General features: G+C 38.8%; 1 protein-coding gene across 2 annotated transcripts in view; it reads left to right on the top strand.

Annotated features, from left to right (window-relative positions):
• The first annotated feature begins 418 nt into the window (after positions 1-418).
• NPEPPS (aminopeptidase puromycin sensitive) overlaps positions 419-24,943 on the top strand; it is a 123,770-nt gene continuing 99,245 nt past the window's right edge. The window contains exons 1-2 of one of the 2 annotated variants that reach the window (XR_014028582.1): positions 419-1,577; positions 23,189-23,273. Coding sequence is in view for 1 of the 2 variants with exons in the window: in XM_081344831.1 (XP_081200957.1) it covers positions 825-1,577; positions 23,189-23,273 (838 nt within the window). In the remaining variant the exon portion in view is untranslated. The remainder of the gene's footprint in view (positions 1,578-23,188; positions 23,274-24,943) is intronic. The other variant, XM_081344831.1, reaches the window with a different exon arrangement.

The following is a 24,943-nucleotide window of genomic DNA, read 5'->3' as shown; positions in this document are numbered from 1 at the left end:
TTGAATAAACTATGTTTAACTATGGAAAACAACTATCATATTTCCACTGCTTTCCCTCATTATCACCAATCTGTCAGCATTGTAAGTTCTCAAGTGTTCAGTATAGTATTATCATACTTTTGTGTACAATTGTTTATATTGCTTGTAAGCTTCTTTGGGAGGATTGTTAGAGGCAGACTATAAATAACTGCAGTAAGTTAAACACCTTTGTATGCATGTATGCAAACACAATCACTGAAATGGCTGAGGATGGCCATATCCTTTAAATAGATTTAAAAAATCCGTTATTTCAGGGACAGGCAAGAAAACCTGATCATAGCTGCACAAATCCGAACGACCGCTAGATAACAGAGGCAAGGGAAACTCTCTTGGATGCCATTTATTGTTAACGCGGATTTGGTTAGGTTAGTTAGATCCAGAGATAAGCCACCTGATGGATCACCTGCATCCCGCCCAATCCCCAAAATGCAACAACACAATTCCGTACTAATATCTTTGCAGTTTAATTTAAAAAAAACAACGTAAAGTACGTTTTGTGTTTGCCAGATACCATTAAACAACCATACCAGCCAATCACATTTTAGTCTAGCATATTGCGTGAATCCAGCTCGACGTATCCTGTGCATGCAATTAATTCTGCTTTTATCTGCGGTTCACGTGTCCCGAAGGTCTGAACGGAAAGCAGAGGAAAGCGCGAAAGCAACCTTTGACCTGCGAGTGCCACATTTCTTAATTTTCATCCCGCCCGCGAAAGAGGCTGCTGACGAAAACTACCCATCGCTGGCCTCTTTCAGGACAGCCTTTTCTTCTTAAACCCAGTGCGCATGCGCAAGCAGATCTCCCTCTCCCCCCCCTTTCTTGTTTCACTTTGCTGTTGGTATCTTCGACCTCCTCCGACAACATTTAGCTCAAGCCTCGGCAGAGTTACAGGCAAAACCCAAATGGCCCGAGGAGGTCTACTTGCCCACCTGATCACAGAGAAATTCTCGGCCTCGCCGTATGCTACTGCGCAGGCGCTAAAGCGCGTGCGTCACCCCACGAGTAGTCCCTTCTTTTCAGCTTTTTTCCCCCAGCAGGCGCGGGAGATCAAGGGGACGAAAGAGAGGTGGTGTGCGCACGCGCGGCAGGCGCTCTCCCTTTGGTGGCCGTCTGGGGTAAGAGGGTGGCAGCGACAGCAGGACCGGCAGCAGGCCAGCGTTTGCTCGCAGCGGCCCCACTTGGCTTCTCCCTCTCGGTTGGGCCAGGCGCGGCGCGCGCAGCCGCCGTCTCCTCCTCTTCTCCCTCCCTTTTCCCGTCTCTTCCTTCTGTCAGCGGGAGGTCGTCGCCTCCCCCTCGCTCTGTGCGCTCACTGGGCCTCCCCTTTCGCCTCGATCTCCGCTGCCACCGCTGCTGCTGCTTCCACCTCTTCTTCTAATTTCTCCACCATCTCGTCTTCCCGTGGCGCTGCCGCTGCGATGCCGGAAAAGCGGCCCTTCGAGCGGCTCCCGACCGAAGTGCGCCCCATCAATTATGGGTTGTGTCTCAAGCCCGACCTTATCGACTTTACCTTCGAGGGAAAACTCGAGGCCGCCGTAGAGGTAACGAGGGCTGAAAGAGAGGGGGAGGGGGGGATGGGCGTGTCTGTACGTGTAAAGGCATAGGTGACTGGAAGAGTGAGGGAGGCTAATGTGTGGTGGGGAAGGGAGCAGGCCGGGAAGTGTGTGTTAGTGGGTTAGGCAAAGCAGAGGACAGGCAAGATAGGAATCGGGGCATGTGCAAAGAAAGTGGCTTTTAGGGCCTCGGGCTGCAGGGTAAGTTTGAACGTTGGGAAAGCTGGGGCCCTTAGGTAGAAATGTGAGCAAAGAAGGCTGTATGGGAGAGAGGCTGTGGTGATTAATTCTCGACTGAGGGGTGGAATGTGACTAAAAGCGTAGATAAGTACGAAAGGAGAAGTTATGGGGTGAGTAGTGACTACATACCAGAGATGTAGTTATTGATGGTACAGGGATAGGGGGCATCACTCTTAAAAACAGGCAGTGATCAAGGAGGGGTGGTGGCTGCAGTTCTTCTGAGATCTGTAGTGTGTGTGTGTGTGTGTGTGTGTGTGTGTGTGCGTGTGCGACGTATGGGGGTGGACCTTTCTGAAGGAGGAAGAAAGACAAGGAACTCTTTAGGATTGCGTTTGTATTTTGAAAACATTGCTCACATTTGTAGGCTTGAATGGAGCTGAATTAGATGTAAGATATTTTTGTAAAATGGGGGAAGGGAAAGTTTATATCAAGTTTATTACTTAAAGTTTAAGCTTTGTGATTGTAAGTTTGGCTTAGGCTAGTTCTCTCTGGACTCTATTAAAAAGCCTTTGGGGATATGGGGATTAAATGAACCAAAGCTAGGCCACGTTTACTGTTTAGAAAAATACTACTATAAAAATACCTGTGACATTCCTGTTTTTAAGGTGTATGACATTTGTGCACTCTGTCAAGTTTATACTGCACAGGTTATATGTCAGTGGCTGTCTGTATATATGTAGATTATATGTGTGCATCTATTCTCAATTATACCTCTTTTACTTAAGCACATGCATCCATATTTAGACTGTGCAGTCTCACATTTCCCACCCAGCTGTCTTTTTGGCCTGACTATTGATTTCCCATTGCTCTTAGAAGTACAAGGAGCACATCTAGGCAAAATTGTTTGGATTGAGGATGACTAGAGAGTCCTGGGAATCTGCTTGGAAATTATGGGCACTCAGAAGACTATTGGCTGCAAGTAGGGTAAATGAAAAAAAGTTAGTTTCTTTCTGTTTCAGCAATTCTACTCAAGTTAGTTATTTTTCTGCTAATACTGACTTAGTGGTCTTGAACCAAGAAAAAGCAAGTTTTCTATTCTCCCAACAAACAGTTGCAGATTGTTAGTGTCCTGCTTCTATTATTAACTGGTCCTCCAGCCAGCTGATTAGCTGGCATACTTGGGAAAGAAAGAGTAGGAATATCTAGTGGGAAATGAGCAATCAGCTTGGCTGTTAGGAAAAATGGGAGGGACTGCCCATAATTTCAAAGCTAAGATTATATAAAAGAATGATATGATATAAAAATATATTTTTCTCAGAAATTTATTTTCTTTTAATTTTAATGTTCTTCAGGAAAAGATACAAATAAGAAATCTGGATTATGGAAGGCAATAAAACAGATTCACATTTTCAAATTCCTAGGAATGGGTTTGGTTTTTTTTTACATACTGTATAAGAAACATGGGAAAGTCCTGTGCTTAGAACAAACTCTTTTCTACTGTCTTAGATTTGTAGGTAAATCCTTTAACAAACAAGTATGTAATTTGTTAGCTTTGTGGATGTAGCTTGGGTCTTATCTAGTATTTAACAGTCCTACAGGATTCTTTAAATATTTGAGATTGAATTTATGCATCATGCTATGCCATATTTCATAGAACAAAAAGGCAAAGTTAAGAGAAAAGAACAATTTTATAAAAACCTGCATCCCTGTGGATATCTTAATGAGGCACAAAACCAGATCAAAGATAAAATAGAGAATCAGAACCAAATTATTTGTTACACACATACTAATCCATAATTACAACTGATATCTTAACAAGCCAGGATTTCAAACTGGGTTATCACCTTAAAACCATAATTAATTCAGAGGTCCTATTTGCACATTAGGCCAAACCAAACAAACCACACATAGCTTAATGCATGACAGACTAATCATGGTTTCCTGAATTAATCCAAATACTGAATTAATTGGATTTAAATCCTTTATATAATACACTAGTCTATAAATTAACTTCATAGGCAGGAGTAGTATGTCATACTACTTCAGGCAAGTAAGCATTAGATGACTCAAACTTGGTTGCAGTATTCCAATATTTGAGAGGCTGCCACAAAAAGGAGGGAGTCAATTTATTTTCCAAAGCACCAGAAGGGCAAGACCAGGAACAATGGATGGAAACTAATCAAGGTGAGTAGCAACCTGGAATTAAGGAGAAACTTCCTAACAGTGAGGACAATTAACCAGTGGAACAGCCTGCCTCCAGACGTTGTGGGTGCTTCCATCACTGAAGGTTTTTAAGAAGAGACTGGACAGTCACCTGTCTGAAATGGTAAAGGGTCTCCTCCTTAAGCAGGGGGTTGATTAGAAGACTCCAAAGTTGCTTCCAGCTCTATTCTGATTGATTGATTGGCTACAATGTCCTATGTGTTGTCTGACAACTTTAAAAATGCTGATAGTTTCACTGTGCTAAAAATACAATATAATATATTAAATTTGGCAAAAATTATCCATTGTACTAAGTACTATGATGTACAGTTGGTAATAGTTATTGCAACTTTAAATATAATGCAACTTAGTATGCACAGAATCTCTTTATGGAAAAAAATATGTTTTCAAGACATTATGTGAGTTAAACTTATTTAGATAAGAGCAATCTCACAATGACATCCAGACATTTTTTGTATATTATGGAGGAAAAGTAGATATTTTTGCTATAATTTATGACTTCTGTTTTGAAGAGTTTGAAAAGAATTTTGGCACATAACGATTAAAGCATGCTGTTAGATGACCAGTTACGTAAATACTATGAAATACTATAGTAGTTAATTTGGAAGTATGCATGGCATTCTTAGTGGGAGTGTGCACTCTTTTCTCATATTAAGAGAAAGGAGTGATATTCCAACTAAGAATGCCATGCATGCTTCCAACTTAAGTACAATTTGCATGTTAAAGACAGGTAGAAGGGAAGAAGAAATAGGTTTTCAAATGCAATATCATAGTAAGGGAGATTACTTGTAAATGACAGTTAAATTGGGTTAGAGTTAAGAGTAGGGTTTCCTTTGCCTCTTGCTTTATATCAGGGGTCTTCAAACTTGGCCCTTTTATGACTTGTGGACTTCAGCTCCCAGAATATCTCAGTCAGGCACGCTGGCTGAGGAATTCTGGGAGGTTGAAGTCCACAGGTCATAAAAGGACCAAGTTTGAAGAGCCCTGCTGGTGTAGCTGATTTTGAATGCAAGTAGTCCTCAACATAAAACAGTTTATTTAGGGTGTGTTCAAAGTTACAATAGGACTGAAAAAAGTGACTGATTGTTTTTCACACTTACAACCACTTACAACCATTGCAGCATCCCCATGCTCATGTAATCAAAATTAAGATGCTTGACAACTGACTCATATTTGTGACAGTTGCAGTGTTGTGGGGACATGCCCCTTTTGAACCTTCTAACAAGTAAAGTCAATGGAGGAATCAGATTTACTTAACCATGTTACTAACTTAACAAATGTAATGATTCACTTAAAAACTATGGCAAGAAAGGTCATAAAATGGGACAAAACTCACTTAACAAATAGTTCACTTAGTAACAGAAATTTTGGGCTCAATTATGGTGATAAGTCGAGGACTACCTCTATATGTAATTTAAAATATCTGGAGTATGTAACTGATCACATATTTAAAATAAGTTTTATAATTTGTATGGTTACATTTTCTACTTTTGAATAACATGGAAACAAATATGTTTTCAGCATCTTAAGGTTAATTTATTTATCTCTAAAATGTGGATGAGACTTTGGGGGGGAAAGCACATTGCACATGACCTGAAACACCATAAAATCACACACACACACCAGCTTTGGGGAGAAAACACTGCATATGAGCAGAAACACCATAAAATCACTCACCCAACTTTGTGGTGGGGGAATGAATGCTGGGTGGGAGATTTCATGGTGTGCAGGATCATGTGCAGGGTGCTTTCCCCCAAAGCCAGATGGGTGTTTCTACTCACATGCAGAGTGCTTTCATGATATTTCTAGTCATGCAGAGTGCTTTTCTCCTCAAAGCCAGGTGGTGACTGCATGGTGTTTTTACTCATGTGCAGAGTGCTTTCCCCAAAAGCTGGGTGGGTGGTTTCATGTTGTTTCTGGTCATGTGCAGAGTGCTTTCATGGTATTTATGGTCAGATTCAGAGAACTTTCCCCTCAAAGCCAGGTGGGTTATTTCATGGTATTTCTGATTATGTGCAGAATGCCGACACTGATGCTATGCAAACAGTAAAGCTGAGAAGAGATTTTTTCTTTCAGTTTGGACTCCAATCTTTCCTATCCATACAGCCCCATTTCCGTGGTGCAACAGATCTGCAGCTAAATGCAGCTGCAAACTTTGTAGTCTACTTGATGGACAAGGATTTGAATGCAATTCAAAACAACCCTTTTTAGTTTTTAAAAAAGCTAATATCGCATCCCATTTCTTTCCAAAGCTGCCCTTATTTTCCAAGCAAGACACCCTCAAACATTAAGTAATGTGACTAAAAAAAAGTGTGGAGCAGTGGCTTTGGTGTCCCATTTTGACACACACACAGCCCTGCCATCACCTGTCCAACATTGCTTCTCACTCCACTCCACTTCACAAAATGAGAAGCCCCACCTGCCACCCTGACACACTGCCACAGTCAAACTGCCTGTGCAGAGGCATTGGTGACAGCAGTGAGGGGCGTCAAAATGAGAATCCCCCGCCTGGTGCTGCTACTGCTCTGCTCTCTGATGGCCCATTTGCTTGCCTGCCTGGCTCTCCATATGGCAAATTGTCCTCACAGCAAATTTCCAGTGTTGAGATGTCCTGCAGTGAGAAGGTGGCAATGAGTTGTCAGAGCAGACTTCGTTTTGGCAAGAAGGCCGCCCCCAGCTGGCTGCTCCAAGCTAGCAGCATCGAGTCATCCTAGACCTGTGGTGGCGAACCTGTGGCACAGGTGCCACAGGTGGCACGCAGAGCCCTCTCTGTGGGCACGTGGGCAATCGCCTAGTCCTAGCTGGGTTTTATAAAACCTTTTCGCTTTAGGCCACCATTGCCGTGTACAAAAAAAGGTTCAATCAATCAATTTCTACTACTCGCTGGAAGAAAAAGTTCTCACAAAGTTGGAATTGATTGATTGAACTTTTTAGTCCCACCTAGTCTGCCATTACCACTGCAGCCACGCCCACCCAAAGGGCCACGCCCACCCAAAGGACCACGCCCACCTGGGACCTGATGATACATAAGTGGGTTTTGGGTTGCAGTTTGGGCACTCGGTCTCTAAAAGGTTTGCCATCACTGTCCTAGACTGTCTTAGATATGTTTGCCACCTAGTTATTTATAAAAATAATAAAGATGGGATACAAATAAATAAAAATAAAAATTTTAAAATAATTTATGAATAAAATTTTAAAATAATTTATGAACAATAAACAACTTATGAACAATATAAAACTTTAGTAAATTGTATGTTGCAAATGTATGCAAAATCTTTATGCTTTGCAGGCACATTCATATGGAGATAAAAATAGCTCCCAAAGCAATACCATTAGACTGCAAGTAATGTGGCTATGCTAAGAATTAAAAAGGAACTTAATTATATATCTATACACTTCTATGCCTTATGAAACTGTTCTCTCAGTGGCTTTGCATAACCCTAGTATATTACTGTCTCATAATGAAATTGTAATGTTTGCTTAGCTACGAGCTTGTGTCTAATAAAAAAATGTAGTCCACTGTTTGCCACAGGGTTCTTTGTATGTGTTAGATTTCAACTTCTATAATGATTTAGTAGTACTTAAAATCAAACTCATTTGGAGGGAGCTTAAGAACTATTTATCAAATTCCAATTCCAAATCTGCATTAATCTCAGAATAAATTTTCAGGAGGAAAATGGAATTACAATCTACTTAAAAATTGTGGAAATTATTACCGAAGAGAAAGAATATTAGCAAATTCAACAGCCCTGAAATAATTAATTAAACTGCTTATTTTTTAAATACAATTTAAAATGAATGTGAAAATGTTATCTACAAGTTAAAACCTGTTGATTTGCAAACAGTATTGAATCTTTGAAACAGTAATGACTGGGTGCTTCAGTCTTAAACAGCCTGAAATGGATCTTCAAGCTTAGAAAACCTGAAATCAGGAATAATAAGAATTATTGCAGTTCTTCATGCTGAAGCTGGTATAAAATATTTTTTCACTACTAGTTACAGGGATCCAATGTCATATAATGGACTTTGCTTGGGGAGATCAAGCTATAAATATTTGCTGAACTATAAAACCAAGTTTGGTAAAATATTTTAACATGGCTCCTTGGATATATATATACTCTCTAAAACTTCTTATAGGAATTGTGGAATATAAAGAATAATTTAAGGTTGCTATTTGAGTTAATATTGGTTTATCAAATTTGAAAGCAATTTCAGTTTTACTTTTTAAAATATTTTTAAGCTATTTAATTTTAAATATCTTTTAGCTATTTTTCATAGGTAGCAAATAGCCATAGAACAGGGGTGTCAAACTCAATTTCATTGAGGGTTGGATCAGCATTGCGGTTGCCCTCGGGGCCGGGTGGGTATGGCCAGGGTGGGCGTGACCTACTGGATGGGCGTGGCTAAAGTGTGTATGGCTTACTGGGTGGGCGTGGCCAGCTCTACATCGTTGGCATCAAGGGTGCCTATGGGGGCCTGGGCAGGAGTGGGACAGATCTGGGGGTCTCTGGCAGAAGGAGGGTCTCTGGGCCAGGGCCAAGGCAGTGGGGGCCGTTCCCTCACTGTTTCCAGGATGGCTTCGCGGGCCACATGAAATCACTTTGCGGGCCGGATCTGGCCTCCGGGCCTTGTGTTTGACATGTCTGCCATAGAACAATGTAAAATCATTATTTTGAAAGCCAGTTGCTTTATATATCAGATGAAAAAAGTAAAAACTTCATATTAGTGTGCAAGAGTAGCTGGAACAGAATTATCATTTCTAGTAAAAATTGTGCTTGCTGGGTCAGGCTATAGTAATCCTTGACATATGACCACAATTTCAGTTGATAAGCAATGTAATAATTAAGTAGTATATGACCTGATTCAGTTTTAACAACTATTTTTACCATGTTGTTAAGTAAATTATATTATTGTTAACTGAATCCAGTTTTTGCTCGCTGGAAGCTGGCTGGAAAGATTCCCAAATCATGATCATGTGACCACAGGACACTGGAACTATTGTAAAATGCAAGCCGGTTACCAAGCACCCAAATCACAATCATGTAACCATAGGGGTGATGCAATAGTCGTAATTTTGAGGATTAGTTATAAATCACCTTTTTCCCAGCACCGTAGTAACTTCAAACCGTCATTAAACAAATTCTGGTAGTGCTTGACTAATGACCACAATTGAAAGCAAAATTTCTATTGCTAAGGAAAACAGTTGTTAAATGAGTTTTGCCCATTTTAGAACTTTTCTTGCCACAGTTGTTAAGTGAATCACTGTAGTTGTTAAATTAGAAACATGGTTGTAGAATAAATCTGGCTTCCCCATTGACTTTGCTCATCAGAAGGTTGCAGAAGGTGATCACATGACCCTGGCATACTGCAGCCTTCATAAATACAGGCCAGTTGCCAAGTGTCTGAATTTTGATCACATCTCCATGGGTATACTGTAACAGTTGCAAATGAAAAATGGTGATAAGTCACTTTTTTCAATTCTATTGTAATTTTGAACAGTCACTAAATGAATGGCTATAAGTTGAGGACTGCCTGTACTGTAGCCATAAGGAGTTGGAATTGCAATTGGAATGTATCAAGGAATTGGAATAGCAATTGGAATGTATTTTAAGACTAAATTTATATATTTTTGAGTTTTTCTTGCTTCTGTTAATGGCAATTCTCTTGTGTTCATAACAGTTCACAAGACAGGAACCTTTTTGTGATGAGTAAATATTTGATTTTAATTGAAACTGCTGCAAGTTTATATACTTTCACTTTAATATTTCTTTCAGTTATCTTCATTTGGTTCATGTATGAACAAGATTCATCATAGTTTATTATTAATAATTAATAGGTCCAGTTGTCCTGCCAACTACTTTCTTCTTGCAGCTCTGTATTGTCTTGTCAGTAGTTACAATTGACTTTGGTTTTAGAATGTTTTAAAGTTCTTTGCCAGTGGTCATGGTTTTCCATGAAGAAAAGTATATTTTAAAATATGATTCTTTTAGTTTGTTTCTGGTTGATGTGAATGAAATTCATTGACAAATGACTAATGCCTTAAACAAACCATTGATCATTAGCAAGAAACATAAGTTACAGGGAGGAATAAATAGGTGTAATAAATGATAACAACTGTAAATGTACTTTCCAAACTCACTTCTTAGTTTGAAAGGAGAAAGAAAACTATCATGGTCCCGATTAATGAGACAGTTCAAACATAATTCAGGCATTTTTTATCTAAAAAGTCTTAATAATGAAACGCAGCATCGGCACTCATGGATGGATGCCAGAATCTGAAATCTCCTCCCCTAAGCCCATCATATCATACACAATTCCCACACGTGTTTACACGTCATTAATCACATTGTCCAATTAGTTTTACATATGAAGTTTCACTTCCCTTTCTGTGCGTGGCTATTTCTTATCTTCTCAAAATAGCCGTTTGACATTTCCCTCCCTTCTGTGATTCAAAGCGAAGCAGTTTAAACAAAAGGCTGCCTTTTATATTGTCAAGTGCAAAAACATGTCAATATTTGCAGCATTGACAGAAAACAATGTGTTGCCGGTACATAAGGTGAAAGAATCCAAAAACAGTGATCAAGCTTGTGGATAGCTGTTAGATTAAAATTACAGTATTTCCTAATTAAGTGATACTATGTGCTTTAGCAGCATGCTACATTGTTTAGTTATTTTTCTACCTTAATAAATCAGTGATCCCATTGTCAACAAAATTCCTAGAAATAATTTTGTACTTCAATTGCAGGACTGCTTTTGTGAAAAAATTATAGAAAACTACTTGTCTCAGCAAGATTGCCTTTTGAATCTGACTTATTTTTGTATGAAGAATTGTAAAAACACATACCCAGTTCTGTTCATAATCCCAGCAATTATTTTCACATATACAGTGAAGGGAAAATTATTTGACCCCCTCCTGATTTTGTATGTTTGCCCACTGACAGAGAGATGATCAGTCTATAATTAGTTTTTATTTTAACAGTGAGAGACAGAATAGCAACAAAAAAATCTAGAAAAAAGCATTTCAAAAAAGTTATAAATTGATTTGCATTTTAATGAGTGAAATAAGTATTTGATCCCCTATCAATCAGCAATATTTTTGGCTCCCAGGTGTCTTTTATACGTTCTCTTAAAGGGAGTGCTCCTAATCTCAGCTTGTTACCTATATAAAAGACACCTGTTCACAGAAGCAATCAATCAGATTCCAAACTCTCCACCATGGCCAAGATCAAAGAACTGTCCAAGGATGTCAGGGACAAGATTGTAGACCTACACAAGGCTGGAATGGGCTACAAGACTATCACCAAGCAGCTTGGTGAGAAGGTGACAACAGTTGGTGTGATTATTAGCAAATGGAAAAAACACAAAATAACTGTCAATCTCCCTTGGTCTGTGTTTCCATGCAAGATCTCACTTTGTGAAGTTTCAATGATTATGAGAATGATGAGGAATCATCCTAGAACTAGATCTTGTCAATGATCTCAAGGCAGCTGGAACCATGGTCACCAAGAAAACAATTGGTAACACACTTCGCTGCAAAGGTCTGAAATCCTGCAGTGCCCGCAAGGTTCCCCTGCTCAAAAAAGGACATGTACAAGCCTGTCTGAAGTTTGCCAATGAACATCTGAATGATTCAGAGGAGAACCGGGTGAAAGTGTTGTGGTCACAGGAGACCAAAATGGAGCTCTTTGGCATCAATTCAATTCGTGTTTGGAGGAGGAGGAATGCTGCCTATGACCCCAAGAACACCATTCCTATCACCAAACATGGAAGTGGAAACCTTATGCTTTGGGGGTGGTTTTTTGTTAAGGGGACAGGACAATCTCACCACATCAAAGGGACAATGGGCGGGGCCATGTACCGTCAAATCTTGGGTGGGAATTTCCTTCCCTCAGCCAGGGCATTGAAAATGGGTCATGGATGGATATTCCAGCTTGGCAATGAACCAAAACACATGGCCAAGGTAATAAAGGAGTGGCTCAAGAAGTCGTCTCCAGACCTTAATCCCATAGAAAATCTGTGGAGGGAGCTGAAGGTTTGAGCTGCCAAACGTCAGCCTCAAAACCTTAATGACTTAGAGAGGATCTGCATAGAGGAGTGGGACAAAATCCCTCCTGAGATGTGTGCAACCCTGGTGGCCAGCTACAAGAAATGTCTGACCTCTGTGATTGCCAACAGGGTTTTGCTACCAAGTACTAAGTCATGTTTTGCAAAGGGGTCAAATACTTAATTCACTCATCAAAATGCAAATCAATTGATAACTTTTTTGAAATGCACTTTTCTGTTCTGTCTCTCACTTTTACAACAACCCTACCATTAAAATTATAGACTGATCATTTCTTTACCAGTGGGCAAACATACAAAATTGGCAGGGGATCAAATAATTTTTCCCCTCACTGTAGTCAAGAAATTCTGACTTTTAACAAATGATAATTCCCCCCCCCCCGGACATTGAAATTCAGACATATTTGTAACAGCCTTTTGAATTGAGGAACTGATTAATAAAGTAGGAGGAAAAACTAGGGGATTTGATTATTGAATAACACTGTTCAAAATGAATGGGTAGTATACAAATGCTTTAAATGGTTTTATTGGGAGTTACACTGCTTTATATATAGATAGATTGCATTATAATCAACTATTAGTTCTTTTAAAACAGGGATGCCCAACCCCTGGGCCATGGCCCATTCTCAATCGGGATGTGCAAATGGCAGGTAAGTGCATGCACAGCTCCATTTGTGCTAGTGGTGGGTATTCTCATACGTGCATGCCTACCACTTGTGCAAAAGGAGCTGTATTCACACTTGCTGCTCATACAGAACCATTTCTTCTCCCCCCCATGAGTCCGCAAAGCTGAAAAGTTTGGGGACCATTGTGTTAAAGAATATTTTAGTTCTTGGTAAAAGGTTGCATTCTGATATAATTAACTCCCTATCCTAAATAGTTAGTAATTACAATAAAAAAATAGAAATCTGTTACTCGTGGTAAATAGTTGCCCACCAGTATATACAGGCAATCCCTGAATTACAAGCATTCACTTAATGCTCGTTCGAAGTGCCCTCTAGTGTTTACAAGCAAGTCCCAAAATTACAAATATTGCAGCACCATGGCAGTCCTTACGAACAACTGCAGCGGCTCTACAATATTCACCCTATTACCTCCCCCCCCCTGCTCCTCAAAACTGCTTCCCCTTCCTTTTCTGCTGAGGCAGCAAATCCCTGCATTTTGAATCATCCCATAGATGCTGAAATACTTTTATGTGAACAGAGACCTTGGGGAAACTGAAAGGCCTGCCATTGCATGCTTGCAAACGGAGCAGAACACCATGTTTTCAACCACCCCATTTGCTCACAGATGGACCTTCCAGTTTCCCCAAAGTCTCAGTTCAGATAAAAAGTGTTTGAGTGGCAGTGGCTTGGAAGAAAGCAGAGGCGCAGCAGCACGGTTGCTCTCAATAAAGCTGGCACACGCGAGTGAACAGCACACCCGGGTCTTGTTGTTTGAGAGCAATCCTGCTGCTGTGCCTCCACTTTCTTCCACTTGGACGGAGCTGAGAAACCCAAGCCTCTGCTGCCGCTTGACTGGGAAGGACAAGCAGGAGGAGAACAGAAGAGAGGATTTGTGCCAGCCGACCAGCCAGCTGAGGAGTAGTCAGGCAGGGTGGGTGGCTGCCTGGGGAGGAGGGTATCGTGGTTGCTCAGGTGGCTTCCCCCCCCCCCACTGGTGGCTTGGATGCAGGTGCAAGGCACCTGGTCCCGCAATGCCTCCCTGCTCAGTTGAAGGCTTTGTTCCTGCCCTCAAATGAAGGCCAGCGCATCTGAGTGAGCAGCGCACCCAGGCCACGGATGGCATTGATTCCTGTGCCCATCAACTCTGATTCAACACTTTGCTCCATAGGCATGCAAACAAAGCAAACACTTTCCCCCTCCCAAGAGAATGGAAGCTTCCAGGGACCATGATCTCTTTTGCAGAGAATGGGTGTTTGAACTCGCGCCATATTATGGCATTCAGGAGCTTCCATTGTCGACACAAAAAGCATTTCCAAGCTGACTCTCCTCTCCCTCAAAGGGAAAGAAACCACAGCAGAGAGGAGACAGATCTTTGCAAGGTGAGTCCGGTGTGGCAGGAAGGGAGGGGGAAGCATGAAGTAACCTATTGGGTTGGGGAGGCCTTGGGGCCTGTTCCATCACTAGCCCCCCCCATGGCCTTCCTCACCGTGAGATACCTCAAGTGCACTTAATGAGCCGCATGCGTCTTAATGAGTAGGGAGTGATCTTGTTTGAGGTACGAGATTCATACCCCCCCCCCAAATTCTTGAGTTATGAATGGAATTGGCAGGTTTCATTATATTCATAACTTGAGGACTACCTGTATCTATTGATTTTAAAATGTTTAGGAGCAGAAAATGTACAGTTATGTCAGGTGGAACTTTTAAGAATATTTTAAACAACATCAGTAACAACAAAATTAATTGGAAAGCCAGAATGCTAAGTTTCTCATGTAATTGTTATTTCTAAAAACGTCTCTATCTTGCCTAATGTAATCTACAAGGCCATCATCATCGTCATCATCAACATCATCATCATAGTTGGAAGGGACCTTAGAGGTCTTCAAATACAATCTCCTGCTGAAGCAGGAGCCCCTATATCAATGATGGCAAACCTTTTAGAGACTGAGTGCCCAAACCGTAACCCAAAACTCACTTATTTATCGCAAAGTGCCAGGGGTGCATCAGCATTGTGGTTCCCTCAGGGTGGGGGGAGCAGGGAGGTGCCTCTGAGTATTGCCTCTGGCATGCAAAAACCAGGGGCGCAAAAATGGACCACTGTGCTGCAAGGCGCAAATACGGCTGCTGCGGCGCCATGGGGTGCAGATACAAAGCACTGCACCATGCAAGAATGAGGCAGGACTAGTGAGTATCACGCAGGCACTAGCCCTGCCCCATTTGCAGCACATGCATGCTCGTGGCCCCATGCACGCACACACGCATGTAAAATGCTTCCCCCTCCCTTTTCTTCCAGTCTGCCAATTGACAATGGTTGGTGACCTCTGCTCTACTTGAGCTTGCTAGTTGCTTCGCCTCCTTTGTGCTGGGCAGGTCTCTTGCTCTGGGCGGCGGTGGCGGCCTGATAGACCTGCTGCTGGCGGCGGTGCATGTGCCAACAGAGAAAGCTCTGAGTGCCACCACTGGCACGCATGCCATAGGTTCGCCACCACTGCCCTATATCATTTCAGCCTTTTCTTAAAAGCCTCCAATGATGGAGCACCCACAACTTCTGAAGGCAAGCTGTTCCACTACTTGATTGTTCTCACTGTCTGGAAATTTCTCCTTAGTTCTAGGTTACTTCTCTCCTTGGTTAGTTTCTATCCATTGCTTCTTGTCTTGTCTTCTGGTGCTTTGGAAAATAAGTTGACCCTTTTTCTTTGTGGCAGCTCCTCAGATATTGGAACATTGCTGTCATGTCACCCCTAGTCCTTCTTTCTGTTAGACTAGACATACCCAATTCCTGCAACCATTCTTCATATGTTTAACCCTCCATCCTCTAATCTTAATTGCTCTTTGCATTCTTTCCAGAATCTCAACATCTTTTTTAGATTGTGGTGACCAAAACTGGGTGCAGTATTCCAAGTGTGGTTTTACCAAGGCCTTATAAGGCCTTATAAGGTTATTCTGAGAGGAAATTGAATGAGGTATTACAGAATTTGCCTTTAGCTTCATGGGGACTGTTGCAATATCAGCGTGGAAGAAAAAATCATTTTTACATTAGAAGAGACTGCATTTTTTTCTATATTGAGAGTATATGGACAAGACAGCAGTGATATACTTTTTTGTTTTTGAAGCAGGCTGAGTTAATTGGCACTAGTACAACAGAAGACATGTGTTCTTGTATTTATTATGTTTAGAAAAGTTGTTCTTATTACTATTTTGACTATTTTGAAAAATGTGTTTTGTACAAAAGGTTAGATTTTGAAGGATCTTTTAAACTTCTTTTCCAGAATGTTATTTTGCTTATTTGAGTGAAGAATATCTGGTATATTTAGTTCTAAGTTTAATCTGCGTTTGTTGCTTTTTATAGCATTCATATAATATCTGCCAGCTTATGTATTTTAATGATTAAGGGGCAGTTTTTTTGTTTGAAGACATTATCAAGGAAAATATTTTTGACTAATTATACAGTATATTTCTAGTTTGGCCAAATATAAAAAGCCTAAGATTTTAAAAATAAAGGTTTTTTTTCACAATTCCTAATTCTAGTTTTGCAAATTACAGTAAGTAGAGCTATAGCTTGATTTAATGAACCATGCACAATTGGTGCAACCAGTGCACCAGTTATATGCACAATAAACATTTGCACTTATTTTCTGAATTAGTTATTATGCAACTTGGAGGGCCAATTTTGAGACTGCATTGGTATTCAAAATTAGCTTTTTTTAAAAAATCTTTCAGAGGCTCAGTTATTTAGAGAAAGAAAGTCAGACTTTTACTAAAAACACAGATAATTGAGCAGTCCTGGCTTTTGGAATGTTAGCTATATCTATTTTGGTTTCAGTTTCATGGTATTTCTTGGTACTAATGCCCAGCCTAAGTTATTTGCTTCTTAGATATCTGAATTTCAGTTATCAACAATGTTATAATTTAGCCAAACCCAATTAAGCAGTTCTTCAAATTTAAAAACCTTGGTGGAGCAGTGGGCTAATGCCTCCTTAAGTAACACCAGCTGCCTGCAATTAATGCAGGTTCGCATCCCACCAGGCTCAAGGTTGACTCAGCCTTCCATCCTTCCGAGGTAGGTAAAATGAGGACACAGATTGTTGGGGGCAATAAGCTGACTTTGTAATAATGACGCTTGGGGGGGGGGCAAAAGCCCTAATAAGCAGGCATATACATAGAATGAAGGCTATTGCTAAGCACATTTGATTTGTGCTTAAATTGTAAGCCGCCCTGAGTCTTCGGAGAGGGGCGGGATATAAATGGGATTTTTTAAAAAAACAACAAGTTCTGTAGAAGTTAATTCTGACAGACTATTATTTCTTTATGCACTTGCTAAGTCATATTATTTTCCTGCAAAGAATTAAAAGTCTTGACAGGAAGGGTGTTGCTATATATTGTATTAACAGATTTACTACTTGGCTGGTATAATCCATACTGATCAGTGAAAAAATGTGGTTGCCTAGATAAGGCCTAAAAATTATTGTAGCTGCTGGCATTGACTCAGAGAAATAATTTGACAAAGCTGTTTTTACATTTATGTTCTTGAGTCAGAATCCAAATATATTTTGTCTTTGCTTTGTGGAATAAATACAATTACATCATAGCAGTTTGTATTGTTTGACTGGCTTTGACAGTGAAGTTCTTTCTACTAGGCAATGCATGTGATAAAATGCTCATCTAATTGACCCTTCCTCTTTTCTGGCAATTTATCTACACCTTTTTCTGCTAGATTTCTGTCCACAAGAATCAGACATATTTTGAATAATGCTTCATGCATGAAGTTGTATATGGAAAGAGCTTCAGGAATCATAACCAGTACTTTGAATTAGGTCTGGAAAAAATGCTTTAGGAAGGAATTTTTCAAACTAGAGTTATCTGAAACTCTAGGTTCCTTGAGGACTTCAATGGAGTTTTGTGGAATAAAGGCAAAAAACAACAACAAACAACAACAACCCCCTCCTCCCCCACTCTCTGCAAAGGAATAGGGGAAAATAATTTTTTCCATAAGGGATTAAGAAAAAAAAATATCCACAAAGGATTAAGTCTGAGTCCGTTCCCTTGTTCTCTTCTGGAGAACTTTTTCTTGTTTTCCTTAGTCCCTAAGTTGACATTCAGAAAGCCCACCTCTTGATCAGGTATTCCTATAAAATTTTTTTGTAAAAAAACAGATTCGAAGATTTTTTTTTAAAGAAACAGGTTTGGTGGCCCAAAACATTGAAAACCTGTGATTTAAGATATGTACAAGACTCTTTTGCTATACAGCTGCTAGAATCATAGTCACTTTATTGTGGCCTGGTTTAAATACTATAGTGGTTTGGAAGGCTGTTACATAGCTGGAAAATTTGTTTTCTAAGAAGTAGCTTATACAAATAGGAATAACAACAAAAGAATGACATCAAAAGAGAAGGGCTTTAATTGCAACAAAATCAGTAAAGCTAATATAAAAATTTTAATTCTTTACTCTTATTTAATATACTCTTGAAAACATTTAACATTTAGCACATATAAAACATTTTATTCATCAATACAAATTTTAATCATTTGGAATGTTATGAACCTGATACCAAATAGCCTTACGTGCTATTTTTTAAGAACTTAATTTCAAGGTTTTATGATCATTTTATAGGGTTGAATAATCTGAGCCCCCGAGCCACATGCAACTTTCAAGCCTTTAGTTTCCACTCTGAAACCATTGCTGAAAACTATAATATCCAATCTAACTATACACCATTAACACCATTTTAATGACTATCTCTCTTATTTATTATTAATCATATTTATGTAATAGCCCATGTATCCATCAAGTGACTCTGGGTGATTTATAACAAAATTAAAAACAAAATATATAAATAAATACTAACATTAGAAACTTTAATATTGCAAAAAGCATAAAAACAGGATAAAAAAGAGGTTAGGCAAAGATGAAGTGTTGATTACTTAGGAGGCACCGCAATATTTTTGATTAATAATAACATTTCACAAATATGCTAATAAAAAAATCATTTTCCAACTGAATTTTGTATGCCTGATGAAATTCCCAATAGAGTGAGAGTAATGCTGGAATAGCTGTATGAGAAATGTGTTTGAATGAGAAGACAGCAATCAGTGAACTCTGCAATCTTATTCTGTCTCTGTCCCTCTCTGTCTGTCTCTGTCTCGCTCTCTCTGTCTCTCCCCCTCACACGTTTAACAGTAATTTTGCTTAACAACTTTATTGTTGGAACAGAACTTGTCACTAAGTGAGGAGAGGGTATAGTATAATGGACTCATGACTCCTGTTCGAGGAACAGTTGCAGCTAGGAGAGCCTTTACACTACTTTGTGTTGTGCACCAGTTGTGGCCTTTCCTAGATTAGAACTCCCTGTGCTCAGTTTGTTTAGTCCCTAATCATCTCATGGATGGACTGTTGTAATGCGCTCTACAGGGGGCTACCCTTGAAGAACATTTGGAGGCTACAGCTGGTGTAGTGTGCGGCAGTGTGGGCAGTTTTGAGCTACCCAAGAATAACACCACTGCTTCACGAGCTGCACTGGTTCTGGGTGCAATTCAAGGTGTTGGTGATCACCTTAAGTCCTTCACTGCATAGGTCCAGGTTATTTGAGGGACTGTCCCAAAAGTGCAAAATCTGTATAGACATTTAGCTATGCACTTTAGGAAGAACACCCTTTGAATGATGTGAGAGTATGAACGGATTTCCAGAAAATATTGCAGACTACCGGATCCATTTGTGCTTCAGTTTGAGATTCAGATAACTCAGACTCATCCCCAACAGCCTGCACCTGTCTTCAACAGTGGGACACAGGGCATAAAACATCCTGCAGCCAAGAAGGCTCCACACACATATACACTACTCAGGTGATTTTGAGGACACAGTACATCTCCAAATGGCTTCAACAACTCTAAAAGAATGCAAATGACCTGCTGTCTGCAAGCAATACAAATCCTTCCACTCCCCACCATCTTGTCAGAGCTGAAGAAGTTCTTGGATGAGAAGCGAAATGTCTTGAAAGAAAAAAACAAAAAGTCCAGTTGCCTCATGAAAAAAGCACCTTTGGAACAACTTTACCTGGATGATTGAGAATTCCATAGAGATTGAGGACCTGTCTTACCCCATTGGGATTGGACCATACCAGTCATGCCGGCAGAGGAAGTATGCTGCGGGTCCCGTCAGGCTGATTATTATGGATGGTGGAGTCCAGGAGGACGGTCTGCTTTTGCTCCTGCCCTCTGGAACATCTTGCCTCCCGATGTGAGGTTGGCCTCAACTATCCTACCTTTTCATAAGGGTCCAATGGGAGAACATATTATATTAGAAGATATTATAGAACATGTTTGTCCAACCTTTTAGCTTGTCTGGGCCAAAATACATTGAATGAAGAGGAATTGTCTTGGGCCACATATAAAATATATAATTTATGTATATAAAATTACATAATAATGTTAAGGGTTTACAATCTTGTGGGACAGCATTACTAGTTGTCCAGAGCCACATGTGGCCTGTGGGCTGTAGGTTGGACATGCTTGCTGTAAAATATCTTGAGAGATGACTCTCTAGCAAATGACTGAGCCCTGATAGTATCTGTGCAAAAGTTCTTAAAAGTATTGTATGTATGTATGTATGTATGCACACATGCACACACGTGCGCGCGCACGCACACACACACACACACACACACACACACACAGCTTGTTAACCTCTCCCTAAGACTGAGTCACAAATTTCATATATATATGAAGTTCAGACTGGCTTCACCCAAATTCTCTAAGGTGTAAGAGAGAAAGAATAGAAAACATACCCAGACTTTTCAAGATTCCGTTACTGCAGCCTGTGCTAATAATTTATAATTCTTGATCTGGTCTATCTTAAAGGGCTAGTAGCAGCCTTTTAGAGGTTTTTGAGAAGATCAGCCAGGATATGGGATGCAAATAATGCCAACATTATTGAAGGATATTTTTTTTAACAATTTGAGTATAGTTTATTATCAAAAGTTCTTGATGAACTTGCTGATCAGGAGATAATAAAGATCTGTTTTTTTATGGAGTGTTGAATGATTGAAAAAGGGAAAATGAAGAGCAGGAATAAATGGACAATTTTCTCGGTGAAAGGCAGAAATGAATTGCTATAAGGATTTTTGTTAGACCGAAGACATATTAACATTTGCATAAATACAAATGATGTAGTAGTTAATAGTGAGCTGCCCCAAATTGGAGATAATAATTATTAATTGTGAACAATTCCTAAATGATTTTTTAAAACTGGTGAATTATCAACTAAATGGCAAATAAAAAATTCAGTTTAAGAATAAAGTGATGTATTGGGGGAGGGGAATCTGACTTTACATTTGCTGTGATTGGATCTAATTTATATGTAACTGATAAGGAAAAATAATTTGGGAGTTTACTGAAAAATGAAAAAGGCAGTTTCCATGCTGGGGATTATTGGGAAAGTGACTGAAAATAAAAATACTCATATGATAATACCTTTATATAGATTTATGGTACATCTGTAGCTGGAATACTATATACAGTTTTAGATGCTATTTTGAAACAGGATATCATAGAAATGGAAGGAAATGCAGAAGAGGACAAACAAAATGGTGACGGTGATTTTTTTCTCTTTGAGAAAAGATTACAACATTTTGGAAGCTTTAGCTTAATGTAAAAGGCAATAAAAAGAGGCATAAATGTAGGATATTGCATATAGCATGATAAAAGTGGCAAGGAGTTATTTTCTTTCCCTATATGTGAGAACTAGACTGAAAAGAAATTGGAAAAAAATGAGCACTTTTTCACACAGTGCATATTTTACTTGTTCTAAGTTATGGTGTTCGTCAAGAGCTTGGATGATATAAAAAGAGATTGGATAAATTCCTGCAGTAGTTATATCAGGAGATTTTGATCGTGAATACCAAATGTTAGTAGCAAGTTGGCTTCAGCATGCAACCAGATACTATGGAACAATGGTAAGAATCAGTTCTTTAGAAATAGTACATGAGGAAAGAAACATAAGGGTTGAGTTAAAAAGTGACTTCCTAAACATGATTTCACTAAACTATTTTTATTTTCACATGCACACAGTAGTAGAAGGAATGTTTATTTTTGGATATTAATTTCAAGTTTTTTTACATATTTGTATTATCACTATTTTGCAATTTTTCAGCTCTCACTGGAATAATAGTACTGGGTACTGTAGTTGTCCAGATAGTTATTAAGCTGTATTATGCAGCTTCTTTTTTTAAGCTAATAAGTGTAAGGTGGGTGGCAGAAATGGCTGAAAATAGTCTACAATAGTCTAAAATTACATATTAAAAGTCCAGTAAAAGATATCACAAAGTTAGAAATGTGTTTTTCTGTTATTATGCATTGTCATCAGTTGCTTAAAATATTTCACAATTAAGCAAAGCATGTACTGGATAGGTAGTATGGATTGTTGGCTTTCCAAGCATAATATCCCTGGATTAAAGTATCTTGAGTTTCCTATTTCTAATTGTTGAACCAGATACTTATGTGATCCAGGATTATAATGTGCATGTTACATAGATTTATCCTTTGAAATTCAGTCCATTTCCATGAATTTTCATCTACTAATTTTAATGGTAGCTGATGACACTTTTTGTCTTTCTGACCGTCACAGATATACTCCCAAACACTTGATATGTACATGTGCTTTATTTAATATTAAATAAAATTTAGTAAATAATTAATGGGCAGGATTGTTGGCATGGACAGATAAGGCGCACTTGGACAAGAAAGGGAGTAGATTAATTTCCTTTGATATGTTAGTAATATGCAACAAATTCAATTAAGGAAATGACTGAAACTTTGCTTCAATTACTTTTTTCTATTCAAATTACACTGAATATGCCCCAATTCTTTTTTTCTTCTTCTATGGTGCAGATTTGTGGTGCCCAAAAAGTACTTCAATTTATACCAGCGACATTTGGTCGCCAATTGCTGATTTTCAGTAGTATAAGGTTTTAAAAAGTGAAATAAGCCTCCAGACAGTTGTGTTAAACAGCTTGAGAAATTAATATATTTATTTTGAGTTAATATAGTCCTTCAAATTTCCTGAAACAAAAAAGAGTGAAATATGTCTCATTTGCTTTTGTAATGTTATTGCAATGCCCATGGTAGCCCTTGTAAGCCGAAAAGAAAAGAATGCAGACCCAGTCAAACAAAAGTTGGCCATTTTGCCCTATTTGTATCTGCTATAAGATAACATGATAGTGAGTATGCTGTGTTAGATACATGAAGGAAGATAGTTACTTGGTCAGCTGCTCATTCTGATATTGCAGCATTTGCAATCTCAGTCTTATTCTTCTAGTAGGAGATATTCAATTATTGTACTGTAAAATGCAAAATACAGTAATGTTAATTATGGGTTTTCCCTTTGCATTGAAGGTACTAAGAAAGGTTCAGCTGTTTTCCAATTTATTGTTGATGTTTTAAAAGTTAAAAGTTATAGAGGTAAATTTTTCTCTTGTAGGTGAAGCAGGCGACCAATCAAATAGTGATGAATTGTGCTGACATTGATATTATTACAGCTTCATATGCACCAGAAGGAGATGAAGGTAGGATGAGATATAAATGCAGTTTCTGCATTTTTAATCATCAAATTTTAATTTGTAGTAAGTGTTTTCAGCTTTGTTTGAGATTAGACAGCCTCTTGGCTACGTTTTGAATGATAATTACATTTTGCTGCATTGTAGATATTAAAAATAAGAATATAAAAATCTATTAATAAGGAGAAAATATGTCCTTCCATTTTAAGAGATAAGAAGGAATTTATCATTTTTATCCTGTAATTTGTCAATCCTTCAATCACTCAAGCTTTATTATACCTGGCCTTGAGCTGTTTGTAACCAGGTTGTGGAAATGGTGGGTGAGCATGCGCACGCATCCCCACTTGCATTACCAGTGGGCATGGGTATCTGCTGTTTGTTCAAATGGAGCTGCACACACACGCTTGCCCGCTGCTCGTGCAGAACCATTCCCTCTCCCCCCCCCCCGCCAAAGCCAAAAAGATTGAGGTACTCTGTTGTAGGTCATAGACCCAGATTGCATAAAAGAAAATATGTTACATATTATAAAATACAAGGTATCATTTATGGTAAATAAAGGGTATATAATAGCTGTTTGTCTATTTCCTATCGGCAACATATACATTCTACTGGCTACTTATATACACTTTGCAACAACAAAGTTATCTTGGGATCTTCACCCATTAAAAAAACCAGCACATAGAATCCTTTGTCCAACCTGGAACTTGCTAACAAGTATTAATAACTCATTGTGAGTAACCCAGTGAATATGACATTAAAGCAGGACGTGATTCAGAGCTCCTTTACAAGCACAAAACTTTCAGCGTATGGGATTTGCTGTATTTATCCTCAGCCATTGCTGATGGTAAAATATGTAATAGTGCCAAATTTTTTGAAATGTATTGTTTGTAAATTGGATATAATACTGATTTAAAATAAAATTTGCTGTGCCCCAGTTGAGCCCTGTGTGAATTTTGCTATATTCAGTTTGTAATTTTATATCAAGAATCGTTGATATAAGATCTAACATTGCCTGATCTCACTTCAGAATTCCAGTTTTTGTAATAGTCATTTATTTGGAGTTTCCAAAAGGAATGACAAAAACATCAATAATTAATGTTACTATTTAAGGATCAGGGTAAGAATTTATAATCAAATTAACCAAAGTCGTATATTATTTGAGCAGCAGTATAAATTTATTAAATAAACAAGCACTATACTTCATAGAGATCACTTGGTTCACTGATTTGGTTTTTTGAAGTTTGGAGGTCCTTTGTTATCTAGTTAAATTTTAAATTTAAGGCATTACAAACTGGAACTGGGATTTCATATACCCAAAACATTTGTTCTTGTGAACTACTGTATATATCAGCCCTTTCTTTCTTCAGGAAAACCTATGTCTAACAAATATTTTTAAAATTTCTAGGTTTTTGTATTTTTTGTAGTTTTATAAAATACAGTGATCAAGAATTCAACTGGCTTACTAAATAACCAACTTAATTAGCATTATGTTGATGGATTTTTTTCCTCCAGAATCCAGAATTCTTGTTCAGGAAGTGAAATAAGAAAATGGAGTTGACAGTTTATTACTCAGCATCCTGAAATTGTTATTGTTTGATGCCAGCACTTAAATTTTGAAGATGTCTGGGGACATATGTAGGACTTATGTTCTTATCACTGGATAAAGAAATTACTTTTTT

This window comes from Vipera berus, assembly GCF_964194415.1.
Source record: "Vipera berus genome assembly, chromosome: Z".
Classification (NCBI taxonomy): Eukaryota; Metazoa; Chordata; class Lepidosauria; order Squamata; family Viperidae; genus Vipera; species Vipera berus.
Note: the sequence above shows the minus strand (reverse complement) of the source record. Positions and strands in the feature narration are given on the sequence as shown.